Source organism: Heptranchias perlo, chromosome 2 (genome assembly GCF_035084215.1).
Source record: "Heptranchias perlo isolate sHepPer1 chromosome 2, sHepPer1.hap1, whole genome shotgun sequence".
In the NCBI taxonomy this organism is placed as follows: domain Eukaryota; kingdom Metazoa; phylum Chordata; class Chondrichthyes; order Hexanchiformes; family Hexanchidae; genus Heptranchias; species Heptranchias perlo.
This window is the reverse complement of record NC_090326.1, coordinates 110,636,648-110,650,275: the sequence shown is the minus strand read 5'-3', so window position 1 is coordinate 110,650,275 and position 13,628 is coordinate 110,636,648. Positions and strand designations below refer to the sequence as shown.

The 13,628-nt window shown below is 41.2% G+C and overlaps 1 protein-coding gene across 3 annotated transcripts in view; it reads right to left on the bottom strand.

The window, feature by feature from the left end:
• Window positions 1-13,628, bottom strand: part of tpk1 (thiamin pyrophosphokinase 1) — a 313,195-nt gene that overhangs the window by 180,124 nt on the left and 119,443 nt on the right. For all 3 annotated transcript variants that reach the window (XM_068005694.1, XM_068005703.1, XM_068005710.1), the window contains one exon: window positions 3,767-3,839. In XM_068005694.1, the coding sequence (XP_067861795.1) occupies window positions 3,767-3,839 (73 nt within the window). The remainder of the gene's footprint in view (window positions 1-3,766; window positions 3,840-13,628) is intronic.

Here is a 13,628-nt window from a genome sequence, read left to right as displayed (position 1 = left end):
TCCTTCAATCTGATTGGTTAAGGAGATACACAGTTGCTTGCCCTGTTCACTCGGGTGCAGTGTAAATGCATTCTAATAAGGATAGTGAGACTGGTAAGTTCAACTCAGAGAAACAGAAAGCTTGAACACTTTGGAGAACGTTATAGTTAATAAATATAACCTGAAGGGTAATCAAGGTTCAAATGCAGTTCCAATACAAATCAATACTTTCTTCTTTGGGGTGACACTGAGTCACAGCATGTTGGAGCCCCAACAGTGTCTGCCAGAGATAGGTCAGATATAGGTTCAGGCCTACAATGATAACAAATGAGCTACCTGATCTCAAACATGTCACCAAAGAAAGGCACGAAGCACAAATCAGGCAATTCCTACATGGAGGTAGGGAAACAGTTGAAAGGTCACCAAGGACAGTTCTCAGACATCTCCTAATAATTGGTTTCAGAGCAGTGCTGGCAGAAACCTGGCAACCGAATGCCTGTCCTTTCATCTGTGGATGATGGCTGTCAGTAAAGGCACACGAAAATGGGGAAGGAGAGAAATACCTTCAGAGAAGCAATCGAAACACAACTTGTGTCCCTCTGAAAAGCTCATTCTATTTATTGAAATTCCAACTACAAACATCCAATATCGTTATGTCTCCGTTGCAAGACAGTCAAAGAAAGCTGCCGATCGGAAGAAAACTACAACAATTTATGTAGGACAGATTGTTGAATACGTTTTTGTTATTCAACAGTCTCTCATTTGTAGAATATGTTCAGTTGTGTGGAGTCGGACTAATTTCTTATATTGTCACCAGTACAATTTCAGTCAACACATCTTAGCATCTTTTAACAATTTGTCACAGTGGGAGTCGACATTTCTATAGCTGTGACTCATTGCTGTGGCAAAAGTACATTTTTAATGACAGCAGTCCAGGACGAAACTGAAGTGGAGACTGCGTCCCTATTTCCAGTGACATTAAGTGTGCATGCCAACGCCATCATTTAGATATACACTTATTAATATTCATATTGCCAAAACCTCAGGGAGGCAGAAATTTTAACTAGATCTACGAATGACAAATGATGAAATGTATGATTTAGACTCTACATCTCGGATTTTCCCATCACATTTTTCTGCCATCATTCCTCAGGGGTGCAATCTCTACTTCAGTTCCTTCCCATACTCCTATATTTGAAAATGTATTTATATTTGTCATATAAATGAGACTGAGATAGAAATAACAGCAATTATTTGGGGAAGAAAGGACTGAAGTTTATAGGATCAGTCGCAAACTTATTTCTAACTGTTTTTGAGGTTTTTTTGTTGTTGTTAGCAACTACTTTGACATCTACCTTTGTGCCATTTGCTGAGAGGGCTAAAATTCCCAATAATATCTGTGAAGCCCCAACTTTATGGAGGCCAGAAGAGACTGCCCTCACCAATCTACCTCTTCGGGCCTCTGTCATGGAGCATCTACTGCAGATGTTTCTGGAGCTGTCACATGCCCCATGATGTACTGCAGAGTTACGAATCTGTCATCCAATGTCCTACACATGCAACTGGTGGACTCCTCCACCTCCAGCATACAGTTTGGTATAGGTCTCAATGTCAGCATCAGCTCTGGATGCTCTCAAGTGTCATTCTTTTAAAAGCAGAACTTAGGATATACAGATCCTAAAGCTATTCTGCAAAGAGATAATTGAGATACTGGATGGGCTAAAAATTGATAAAGAGGAGTTACTAGAAAGGCTAGCTGTACTTAAAGTCGATAAGTCACCCGGTCCGGATGGGATGCATCCTACGTTGCTGAGGAAAGTAAGGATGGAAATTGCGGAGATACTGGCCATAATCTTCCAATTATCCTTAGATACAGGGGTGGTGCCAGAGGACTGGAGAATTGCAAATGTTACACCCTTGTTCAAAAAAGGGTGTAAGGATCAACCCAGCAACTACAGGCCAGTCAGTTTAACCTTGCTAGTGGGGAAACTTTTAGAAACGATAATCCAGGACAAAATTAACAGTCACTTGGACAAGTGTGGATTAGTTAAGGAAAGCCAGCATGGATTTATTAAAGGCAAATCGTGTTTAACGAACTTGATTGAGTTTTTTGATGAGGTAACAGAGAGAGTTGATGAGGGCAATGCAGTTGATGTTGTGTATATGGACTTCCATAAGGCGTTTGATAAAGTGCCACATAATAGGCTTGTCAGCAAAGTTGAAGCCCATGGAACAAAAGGGATAGTGGCAGCATGGATACAAAATTGGCTAAGTGACAGGAAACAGAGAGTCGTGGTGAACGGTTGTTTTTGGACTGGAGGAAGGTGTACTGTGTTGTTCCCCAGGGGTCGGTACCAGGACCACTGCTTTTCTTGAAATATATTAATGACTTGGACTTAGGTGTGCAGGGCACAATTTCAAAATTTGCAGATGACACAAAACTGGAAGTGTACTGAACAGTGAGGAGGATAGTGATAGACATCAAGAGGACATAGACAGGTTGGTGGAATGGGTGGACAAGTGGAGATGAAATTTAACGCAGAGAAGTGCAAATTGATAGATTTTGGTAGGAAGATTTTGGTCGGGTGTCTCATAAAAGGCAAGAGACTCAAGATGTGAAATGACACCACCTATTGCAAGTCTCTCCCAAGAATTAATTAAGGAAAACCAGCAAAACTCTGTAAAAGACAAGGTGTGTGAGAGTTCTTTGAGGAAACAAAGGTGCATATTGATAAAAGAAATGCAGTGGATACAGTATAAATAGATTTTTGAAAGGTGTTTGATCAGGTGCCACGTAGAAAGTTTGTGGATAAAATTAAGACACACAATATTATAGGGAATATGGAAGCATGGATAGGAATTTTATTAAAGGTTAGAAAACAGGAAGTCATGGTTAATGGATATTTATCAGACTGGAAGGATGTAAACAACCCCAGGGGCCAATATTGGGACAACTGTTCTTCTCAATAAATATAAATGATCAACATTTGCAGGCGAAACAAAAAGATGCATTGTGGTTAATTGTGAAGAAAACTGTAAATGAGGTCAGGAGAACATAGGTTAGTAGATTGGGCATTCAGTTCTGGGCACCCCACCTCAGGAAGGATACATTGGCCTTGGAGGGGGTGCAGTGCAGATTCACCAGAATAATATCGGGGCTAATAGGGTTAAATTATGAGGACAGGTTGCATAGACTAGGCTTGTATTCCCTTGAATGTCGGCTTTGAAAAGGTTCCTTCTGTTCCAAAACATGGCTCTCTCCATTTTTGGAATTCCATTCTCAGGTGTATAAGAAGTTCAACTTGACTGAAAAGCGACATCCTTTCCCTTGTAAGGCACCATTTTGTGAATTTACCACTTGCATAATACATTGCATCATTTGCACAGGTCAAGTGGATAAAATGTAGATAATGATGAGCTACCATTTGATTGGATGTCTCAAGTTTCTACTGACAGGAAGGCAACATTTTGGTGAACCAAAAATAGACTGTTACTGGTGTAGCATAAGTGGTCCAAAAATGTCCTTCCCCAACTCCCATCTATAACTTTTCTTGTCATAGTGATCATCCGACATTACAAGTCAGAGGTAATCAATGCCACCCCTTAACAGTCACCATTCCTTAACTTGGTGACTGTCAAACATCTTATTCATAAGAAATTAGATTAATGGCCAGGTTAAAAACACTTAAAGGACCAATTCAAAACAACCTGTAGTATAAATATTATCCAGTATTTTATAATTGGTCACTTCCACTTTAGAATAATCTAAATATATGCTGTCTTTTACCTTGACTTTGTAAAACTCCTTAACTTCTGGTTTAATGGAATCAAAATCTCCACTGATGAAATGAGGCAGAAATCTAGAAGAAAAGGTAACAGAAAACCATTTATCATAGGCAAATAGTTTACTTGCACAAAAAATAATCAAGTGTTAAAAAAAAGCAAAATTCAAAGTGGTACGTCAATGGGGCACTGGAATTTTCCACTTGTGTTTCTGCACTACTTAACAGGTCTAAAATGTGACCAGGCACCTAAACAATTAAAGTGACATTTTCTTCCGATATTGAAGGTGAAATGACACAAACAAGACATTTTTTGACATTTACTAAGAAATAAAATTTTCATAGGGTTGCTGTGATCGAGACAGAGGTTAGGAATTGCAATTTTAAATTTAAATTAAAGTGTCTTTTAACATTAATATGAAGTATGGAAACATTTCCTCACCAAATGAGTTGCATTATAAAATTTTAGAATTACAATACAACTCGCTGCCACTTATTGCAATTTAAAAGATCTGCTGAAATGGGTATATTTGGCTTGAGTAGCTCAACACAAATGTTTTATTATGATAAAAATTCCATTGTTGTTTCTCACTACTTGTAATGGCTGTAAATGCCCACATTGTCTTTTAAAAGAATATCAGAACAACTAGAATTTACACAAAACCAATCACAGTAAAGCATTATTTTTTCTCCATGGGCATGTCCAGAAACAGCATTGAGCATCATTAATTCCCTAGATTGGCATAAACAAGTGCATATTCATAATCCTCTGAATACCAAATCCAATGAAAATATTGCATGAGTAATAATGGAGGTTGAAGGCTGAGGTTAACTACTGCAACCTTCTGGAGAACCAATGCCATCCAAGTTAAGGGTAATCCAAATCAGTGAACTAAATCCTAAGGATGTGTGCGCAGCATTCTTCTAAACTGAAGATATATGGGATTTGTCCACATTATTAACAGTAGCATGGACAATACACATCATCTAATACATTTTTTTAAATATAATGGAACTTAAAAATCAACAGCAATTTTTGATTCTAGGGTAACTTTTAACTTTCACTGCAGAGTGAAAAACTGGTGGCAGTGGATGGCCGCTCATTAAAGACCCCTCCCAATTTTCCTTCCCATTGGCAGGGTGGCCGATCTACTGCTAGTTTTCAGCCCTTTGGTGAAAGTTAAAATTTATCCTCCAGTGTACAAATATGCCAAAGTGAGAACATTAGGAAATTAGTTCTCTGCTACGGGCATCTAGGCAGAGCCTGATTCTGTTTTCATATAGATTTTCTCATAGATTTTCTCAGCAGAGTACGTTGAAGAGCAATCAGGAGTGAGAACCTTGGAGGGTTTTGTCCTCTCTAAACAACGAACACTGAGGCTGACATAGCAATCCTACTCTCAACATCTGAGATCAATACATTCAACACAGATCAACCACTGAGTGAGCTCTTCATCGTTATTCTTAATCAAACGTTAAGCCTGCTTTGCAAGCAATCACTTATTAGTATTCAAATCAATGGGGCGAGAACAAATTGCAGGTCATCCACTTGCACTAAAAATCTAGAAAAATTGAAGTTTCCAAGCCAGCTCCAAATCTACAATTATGTTCATAAAAGATCATAACTATTACGTATCCTAATTCACACCAAGACTCGTTCACTTAACACCCCTGTGCTCGCTGACCTACTTTGGCTCTCAGTCCAGCAACATCTCAAATTTAACATTCTCATCATGGAATAGAATCACAGAAAGGTTACAGCATGGAAGGAGGCCATTCGGCCCATCGAGTCCGTGCCAGCTCTATGCAAGGGCAATCCAGCTAGTCCTACTCCCCCGCCCTTTCTCCGTAGCTCTGCAAATTTTTTCCTTTCAAGTACTTATCCAGTTCACTTTTGAAAGCCATGATTGAATCTGCCTCCACCACCCCCTCGGGCAGTGCATTCCAGATCCTAATCACTCACTTTGTGTAAAAACGTTTTTCCTCATGTCACCCTTGGTTCTTTTGCCAATCACCTTAACTTTATGTACTCTGGTCCTTGACCCTTTCTCTCTCTCTACTCTGTCTATTCCCTTCATGATTTTGAATACCTCTATCAAATCTCGCAACCGTCTCTGTTCCAAGGAGAACAAGCCCAGCTTCTCCAGTCTATCCATGTAATGAAAGTTCCTCATCCCTGGAATCATTCTAATAAATCTCTTCTGCACCCTTTCAAAGGTCTTCACATCTTTCCTAAAGTGTGGTGCCCAGAACTGGACACAATACTCCAGCTGTGGCCGAACCAGTGTTTCATAAAGGTTTATCATGACTTCCATATTTTTGTATTCTATGCCTCTATTTAAAAAGCCCAGGATCCCGTATGCTTTTTTAACCACTTTCTCAATCTGCCTTGCCACCTTCAATGACATATATCCCCAGATCTCTCTGTTCCTGTACTCCTTTTAGAGTTGTGCCCTCTAGTTTATATTGCCTCGCCTCGTTCTTCCTACCCAAATGTATCACTTCGCATTTTTCTGCGTTAAATTTCATCTGCCACGTGTCCGCCCATGTCACCAGCCTGTCTATATCCTCTTGAATTCTATCACTATCCTCCTCACTCTTCACTACCCTTCCAAGTTTTGTGTCATCTGCAAATTTTGAAATTGTGCCCTGTACATCCAAGTCCAAGTCATTAATATATATCAAGAAAAGCAGTGGTCCTTGCGTTAAAATTCCTTCATGGCCTTTTCCCTCCTGAAATCTGTAACCTCCCCCAGCCCTACAACCCTCTGAAAACTCTGTGTTCCTTCCATTCTGGCCTCTTGTGCATTCCTGATTTCCTTCACCCCACCATTGGCAGCTGTGCCTTCAGCTGTGTAGGTCCTAAGCTCTGAAATTCCCTCCCTAAACCTCTCTGCCTTTCTACCTCTCTCTCCTCCTTTAAGATGCTCCTTAAAACCTACCTCTTTGACCAAGCTTTGTCCAATATCTCATGTGGCTCGGTGTAATATTTTGTCTGATAACACTCTTGTGAAGCGCCTTGGGACATTTTACTATGTTAAAGGCAATATATAAACGCAAATTGTTGTTTTTGTTGTGTGAATAGATCATCAAATTAGTCTTAAACTTTACCAAATGTTGTTTCTTCAATTTTCATGACTCTTACTTCATAACATATTACATATTCACACCTTAATTGGTCTCTACTCTTTGCCAGTTCACAAGTGCTAATTGGCAACTGTGATGCAAAGGTCTCAGAGGTCTGTCCTAAAATGAGCCCGAAGACAATGACATGCTGATACAATTGACAGCCAATAAGGCCTTTGTTAAAATCCATTTTCTTTAAGTCCAAGACCATGAATATATTCTTCAAGTGTTAGCCAAATTCATGTACTCCTGGGATATAGGCAAAATAGGATACAGATGCTCCATTGAGAAGTTCGAAAAACATTAGGAAGACACCAGTACCGCAATAGCAACATTTGCAGTTCCCTTGCTGCCCTTTATTTTTTAGTTGTTTTCTCCATCTAAATTTAGTCACCCATATTGAACACCCCAGACTGGAGGCAAGTAACCTGCCCCCAGGCCTCTGCAATATTGCTTTGCAGCCAGCCACTAAGGAAGGTTCAAGGCTAGTTCAAAATGGCTCAATTCATTTTTTTTTTCTCAACGCAGTGCTTTTCACCTTTAATTGCCTGGCTGATGTCACATATGAACTGGACAGAAGTTTTTAATTCCAGGTATATGCACAATATGAAGACACCGGGTCCCGAGGCCCAATTTTTGGGGCCTTTTTTGGTGGAGAAGAGCGGTCGCTCCTGCCCCAGACATATGTGGAGCTGTACGAACTTCCTATCTGTCTATCTATGTAAAATCTTCAAAACATTACCACAGACTTGCAGGGTGCAAGTGAAATCTTCAAATGGATGTGGACGCTAAGCAAACATGGCATCCAGATCATCTCACCGCCCCGGCCTCGCCCCTCTCCTGCTGCCTTGCTCTTCCACCCATGCCAGTGACATGTGCGCATCTGCTCCTTGTCCCTGCTCCCCCAACCTGCTTCAAAAAACATTTTAAAATATGGTCCTGCTCCCCACTTTTCAGATTTCAGGCCTGCTGCTGCTCTCCTATTTGCTGGTGCCCGCTGCTCTCTGAATTTATTGATTTAGTAATTCACCGGTGCTTGTTTCTCAATTAATTTATTAATTCAATGGTGCCACCATCTGAATTAATTAATTTACCAGTGCCTGCTTCTTCATTAATGCATTGGTGCCCCCTTGTCTATTGATTTGATGATACCAGCTGCTCTATTCATTTATTGATTGGCTGGGGGCTAGTGCTCCATTATTTTATGCATGGTGCACACTATTCCATACATCTATTAGTTCAATGATGCCCACTGCATGAGAAGCTTTAGTTATGAAATTGTGGTTCTGTTCATTAGAACAAGAAAGGTTAAGAGGAGATCTAACAGAGATGCTCAAAATTATGAGAAGTTTTCATAAAGTAAATCAGGAAATATTATTTCCACTGGTCAATGAGTCAGTAACTGGAGGGCATGTACTTAATATCACCAAAAGAACTAAGGGAGAGGCTGAGAGAATTTTTTAATAGAGCATTTCATATCCTATCAACCCTCTAACAGAAACACGTGAAGCAGAATCCTTAATAGCTTTTAAAAGGGAAGTGCATAAATATTTGAAAAAGAAAAATTGAAAGGGTATGGGGAAGGGACAGGGTAATGGGACTGAGGGATAGTTTTTTTTTTTAGGGAGCCATCGTAGATGCAATGGCCAAATGCTATAAATGTCTATGATTCTATACCTCATTGATTTATTAATTCAGTGGTGCATGCTTCTCTGTTAAGTTATTAATTCACAGGTACCCACAGATCTTCTAATTTCTTAATTAGCAGGTGGCCAGTGTTCCATAAAATTGTTAACTTACTCATGCCTGCTGCTCTGTTTTGCTGAAGCCACGGCCTTTTTGCTTTTAAAATTTGTTCTCCTATTCCTGCTCCACTCCCTGCTGTAAAACGTTATTACTGGACCGATTGTTAGTTGTGTGTGTTGCAGATAAACTGTGCTGTAATGTTTTAGTCAGTAACCTTTCAGTGAGTCTTAATGCTAGTTTGCGGTACTTAGGGGTGCACTGAAATGATGAATCACCAAAAATGAAGGATTGGAACCATGCAAACCTGAGCAGTAACCGTCATGAACCAAAATAAGCAAATGGTACTCCTTGGGTGGTTAAAGTGAACAGGAAATTCACCTTATTCTCCCCACACCCCACCACCACCACCACTGAGCAGACATGACAACCCCCTTCAACCCAATTGAGCAAAAATCTTACCAGCCATCCCCTCCTGCCCCTGCCACCGCCCCCCCCACCACCCCACAGCGCCCACTGATTTTCAATTGGGACACCCACACTCTACCATTCTCCACTGCACACAAATCATATACATCAAACCCTCCCCCCAACTGAGCAGAAATACAACCAGCAACTAACCTCTCGCCATCCCCTCAGTTGGCAGAAATTCAACCAAATCCTCCCACCGATGGCAAATTTGATCTTCCCCAGCCCCTTCTGAGGGTCCTGCAACTCCCCCACCCCCAGTAAGGATAAGACCAGCTTTCTACCCCGACCCCACTGAAGACACAACTTACCCCTCCTCCCTGAGCACAAACTCGGCCTTCCCCTTTCACCCCGCTAAGAACAAACCCCACGGCCCCCTCCCCACACCCTCCTGTACAAAAAATTGGGCCCATTCCTGCCCGTGAGCAGTAATTTAGCCCTCCACCCAATGAAAGACATATTGCCCCATCCGCACATTGAGAAACAACTTGCTTATTCCAATCTTTCATCCAGAAGCAACTCAGCAACAGGCACACCCTGAGACAAAATCTTACCTTCATTTCCTCCCCCACCCCAGAGAAGAAAAATATGCACAACGATGGAATTGGGCTCTGGCCTACCTGCCACCCAACCCTTCCCTGTCCACCTTTGTCCCCTCTCCCCCATCCCCATCTTCCTCCTCTCCTACCTTGGTCCGATTATCCCTATCTTCCTCCTCTCCTACCTTGGTCCGGTTATCCCACCGTTTTCAAACCTGCTTGGCCTGAATACTGGACATTGTCCTCTGTGCATTGCCACAGGAGATCGACGAGTACATTAAAAGTCTTCAAATTAAAACTGAAGTTGGCGATCACATTGTAAGGACGATGAGCACTTTAAAAAGCTAACTTTCCCAGTTCAGTGTGGAAGCCAGCCACTAGATCCACTGGGTTTTGAAGTTAGGCTGCTGCCAGACAGGAGGTTGAAAAACGAAATGTTGAGAAAAAGGGGAAGCGTGAGAGGAGGGGGCAGAGTATGGTGAAAGGGAAGTGTCAGGTGAGAGCACGGGACAGAAAAGGTGGTGAAAGGTCGAGGGAGTTGGGGTTAATCTTAAGTTGGAGGTTGTTTCTCCTGCTACCAAATATCTGCTAGTCTGTAATCCTTTAAATATTAATTGAGCTTCGAATTTCTTCTAACCTTTATTTTCTTCTTTTTGGTCCCAATTTATTTAATTAATTCACAGCATTCTCCGCTCAAGCTGCTTTAATTAAATTTAATAATTCACAGCAAATTTCTGTGTACAATTATGTAACTTAGAATCTGTTTTATTTTTAGTTTCTCTTTCCAAGTCCCCATTTGTAACTAGATTAAAAGTCTTGCATATAAGAAGATAAGAAATAGGAGAAGGAATAGTCCATACGGCCCCTCGAGCCTGCTCCGACATTCGATAAGATCATGGCTGATCTTCAACTTCAACTCCACTTACCCGCCCGATCCCCATATCCCTTAATTCCTGTAGACTCCAAAAATCTATCTATCTCAGCCGTCAATATACTCAATGACTCAGCATCCACAACCCTTTGGGGTAGAGAATTCCAAAGATTCATAACCCTCTGAGTGAAGAAATTCCTCCTCATCTCAGTCTTAAATGGCCGACCCCTTATCCTGAGACTATGCCCCCTAGTTCTAGACTCTCCAGCCAGGAGAAACAACCTCTTAGCATCTACCCTGTCTAGTCCCCTCAGAATCTTATGTTTCAATGAGATCACCTCTCATTTTCTAAACTCCAGAGAATATAGGCCCATTTTACTTAATCTCTCATCATAGGGCAACCCTCCAATCCCAGGAATTAATCGAGTGAACCTTTGTTGCACCGCCTCTAAGGCAAGTATATCCTTCCTTACCTAAGGAGACAAAGACTGTGCACAGTACTCCAGGTGTGGTCTCACCAAAGCCCTGTACAATTGCAGTAAGACTTCCTTACTCTTCTACTCCAACCCCCCTGCAATAAAGGTCAACATAACATTTGCCTTCCTAATTGTTTGCTGGACCTGCAGGCTAACTTTATGTTTTTGTACGAGGACATCCAGATCCCTATGAGTATCAACATTCAATAGTTCCTCATCATTTAAATGATATTCTGTTTTTCAATTCTTCCTACCAAAGTGAATGACCTCACATTTCCCCACATGATACTCCATCTGCCACCTTCTTGCCCACTCATTTAACCTGTCTATATCCCTTTGCAGACTCTTTGTGTCCTCCTCACAGCTTACTTTCCCACCTAGCTTTGTATCATCAGCAAACTTGGATACATCTTACTTCGAAATATATCGCCGTTCCTTCATTGTCGCTGGGTCAAAATCCTGGAACTCCCTTCCTAACAGCACTGTGGGAGAACCGTCACCACACGGACTGCAGCGGTTCAAGAAGGCGGCTCACCACCACCTTCTCGAGGGCAATTAGGGATGGGCAATAAATGCCGGCCTTGCCAGCGACGCCCACATCCCGTGAACGAATAAAAATGTTTTTAAAAATTACACTCGGTCCCTTCATCTAAGTCATTAAGATAGATTGTAAATAGCTGAGGCCCAAGCACTGATCCTTGTGGCACCCCACTAGTTACAGCCTGCTAACCTGAAAATGATCCGTTTATTCCTACTCTCTGTTTCCTGTTTGTCAACCAATTCTCAATCCATGCCAGTATATTCCCCCCAATCCCATGTGCTTTAATTTTGCACACTAACCTCTTGTGTGGGACCTTATCAAAAGCCTTCTGAAAATCCAAATACAACACCATCCACTGGTTCTCCCCTGTCTATTCTACTAGTTACATCCTCAAAAAACTCCAATAGATTTGTTAAGCATGATTTCCCTTTCATAAACCCATGCTGACTTTGTCCAATCCCGTTCATGCCTTCCAAGTGCTCTGTTATCACTTTTTTTCATAGACTCTAGCATTTTCCCCACTTCTGATGTTTGGCTAACTGGTCTGCAATTCCCTGTTTCTTCTCTCCCTCCTTTTTTAAATAGTGGGGTTACATTTGCCACCTTCAATCTGTAGGAACTGTTCTAGAGTCTATAGAATTTTGGAAGATGACAACTAATGCATCCACTATTTCCTTAGCCACTTCCTTTATTACTCTGGGATGTCGATTATCAGGCCCTGGGGATTTGTCAGCCTTTAGCCCATTAATTTCCTTAGCACTAATTTTTTTTTTTAATAACACTGGTTTCCTTCAGTTCTTCCCTCTCACTAGGCCCTTGGCTCCCTAACATTTCTGGGAGGTTATTTGTGTCCTCCTTCGTGAAGACAGAACCAAAGTATGTGTTTAATTGTTCTGCCATTTCTTTGTTCCCCATTATAATTTCCCCCATTTCTGAATGTAAGGGACCTACATTTGTCTTCATTAATCTTTTTCTCTTGACACATTTATAGAAGCTTTTACAGTCAGTTTTTATGTTCCCTGCTAGTTTACTCTCATACTCTATTTTTCCCCTCTTAATCAATCTCTTTGTCCTCCTTTGCTGAATTCTGAACTGCTCCCAATCCTCAGGCTTGCTGCTTTTTCTGGCAATTTTATATGTCTCCTCTTTGGATCTAATACTATCCCTAATTTCTTTTGTAAGCCATGGTTGAGCCACTTTTCCTGTTTTACTTTTGCGCCAGACAGGAATGAATAATTGTTGTAATTCATGCACACGTTCTTTAAATATTAGCCATTGCCTATCCACCGGCATCCCTTTTAGTAAAGTTCCCCAGTCTATCATAGCCAACTTGCACCTCATACTTTCATAATTTCCTTTATTTATATTCAGGACCCGAGTTTCAGATTCAACTACTTCACTCTCCATCTTAATGAGGAATTCTATCATGTTATGGTCGCTTTTCCCTAAGGGACCCTGCACAACAAGATTGTTAATTAATCCTTTCACATTGCACAATACCCAGTCTAGGATCGCCTGTTTTCTAGTTGGTTCCTCAACATATTGATCCAGAAAGCCATCATGGACACACTCCAGGAATTCCTCCCCCATAGTATTATTGCTAATTTGGTTAGACCAATCTATATGTAGATTAAAGTTACCCATGATTAAAGTGGTATCCTTCTTGCATGCGTCTCTAATTTCCTGTTTAATGCCCTCCCCTGAATCTCCAATACTGCTTGGGGGCCTATAGACAACCCCCACCAACGTTTTCTGCCCCTTGGTGTTTCTTAGCTCCACCCATATAGATTCCACATCGTGATTTCCCGAGACAATATCCTTCCTCACTATTGAATTGATTGCCTCCTTTATTAACCACGCTACCCCACCTCCTTTCCCTTTTTGCCTGTCCTTCCTAAATACTGAATACCCCTAGATGTTCAGTTCCCATCCTTGGTCACCCTGCAGCCATGTCTCCGTAATTGCAACTATATCATAACTGTTAATATCTATCTGCGCTGTTAATTCATCTACCTTATTGCGAATGCTCCGCGCATTAAGACACAATGCCTTTAGACTTGTCTTTTTAAGATTGCTAGTCATCTTAGTTTTATTTTGCATTAT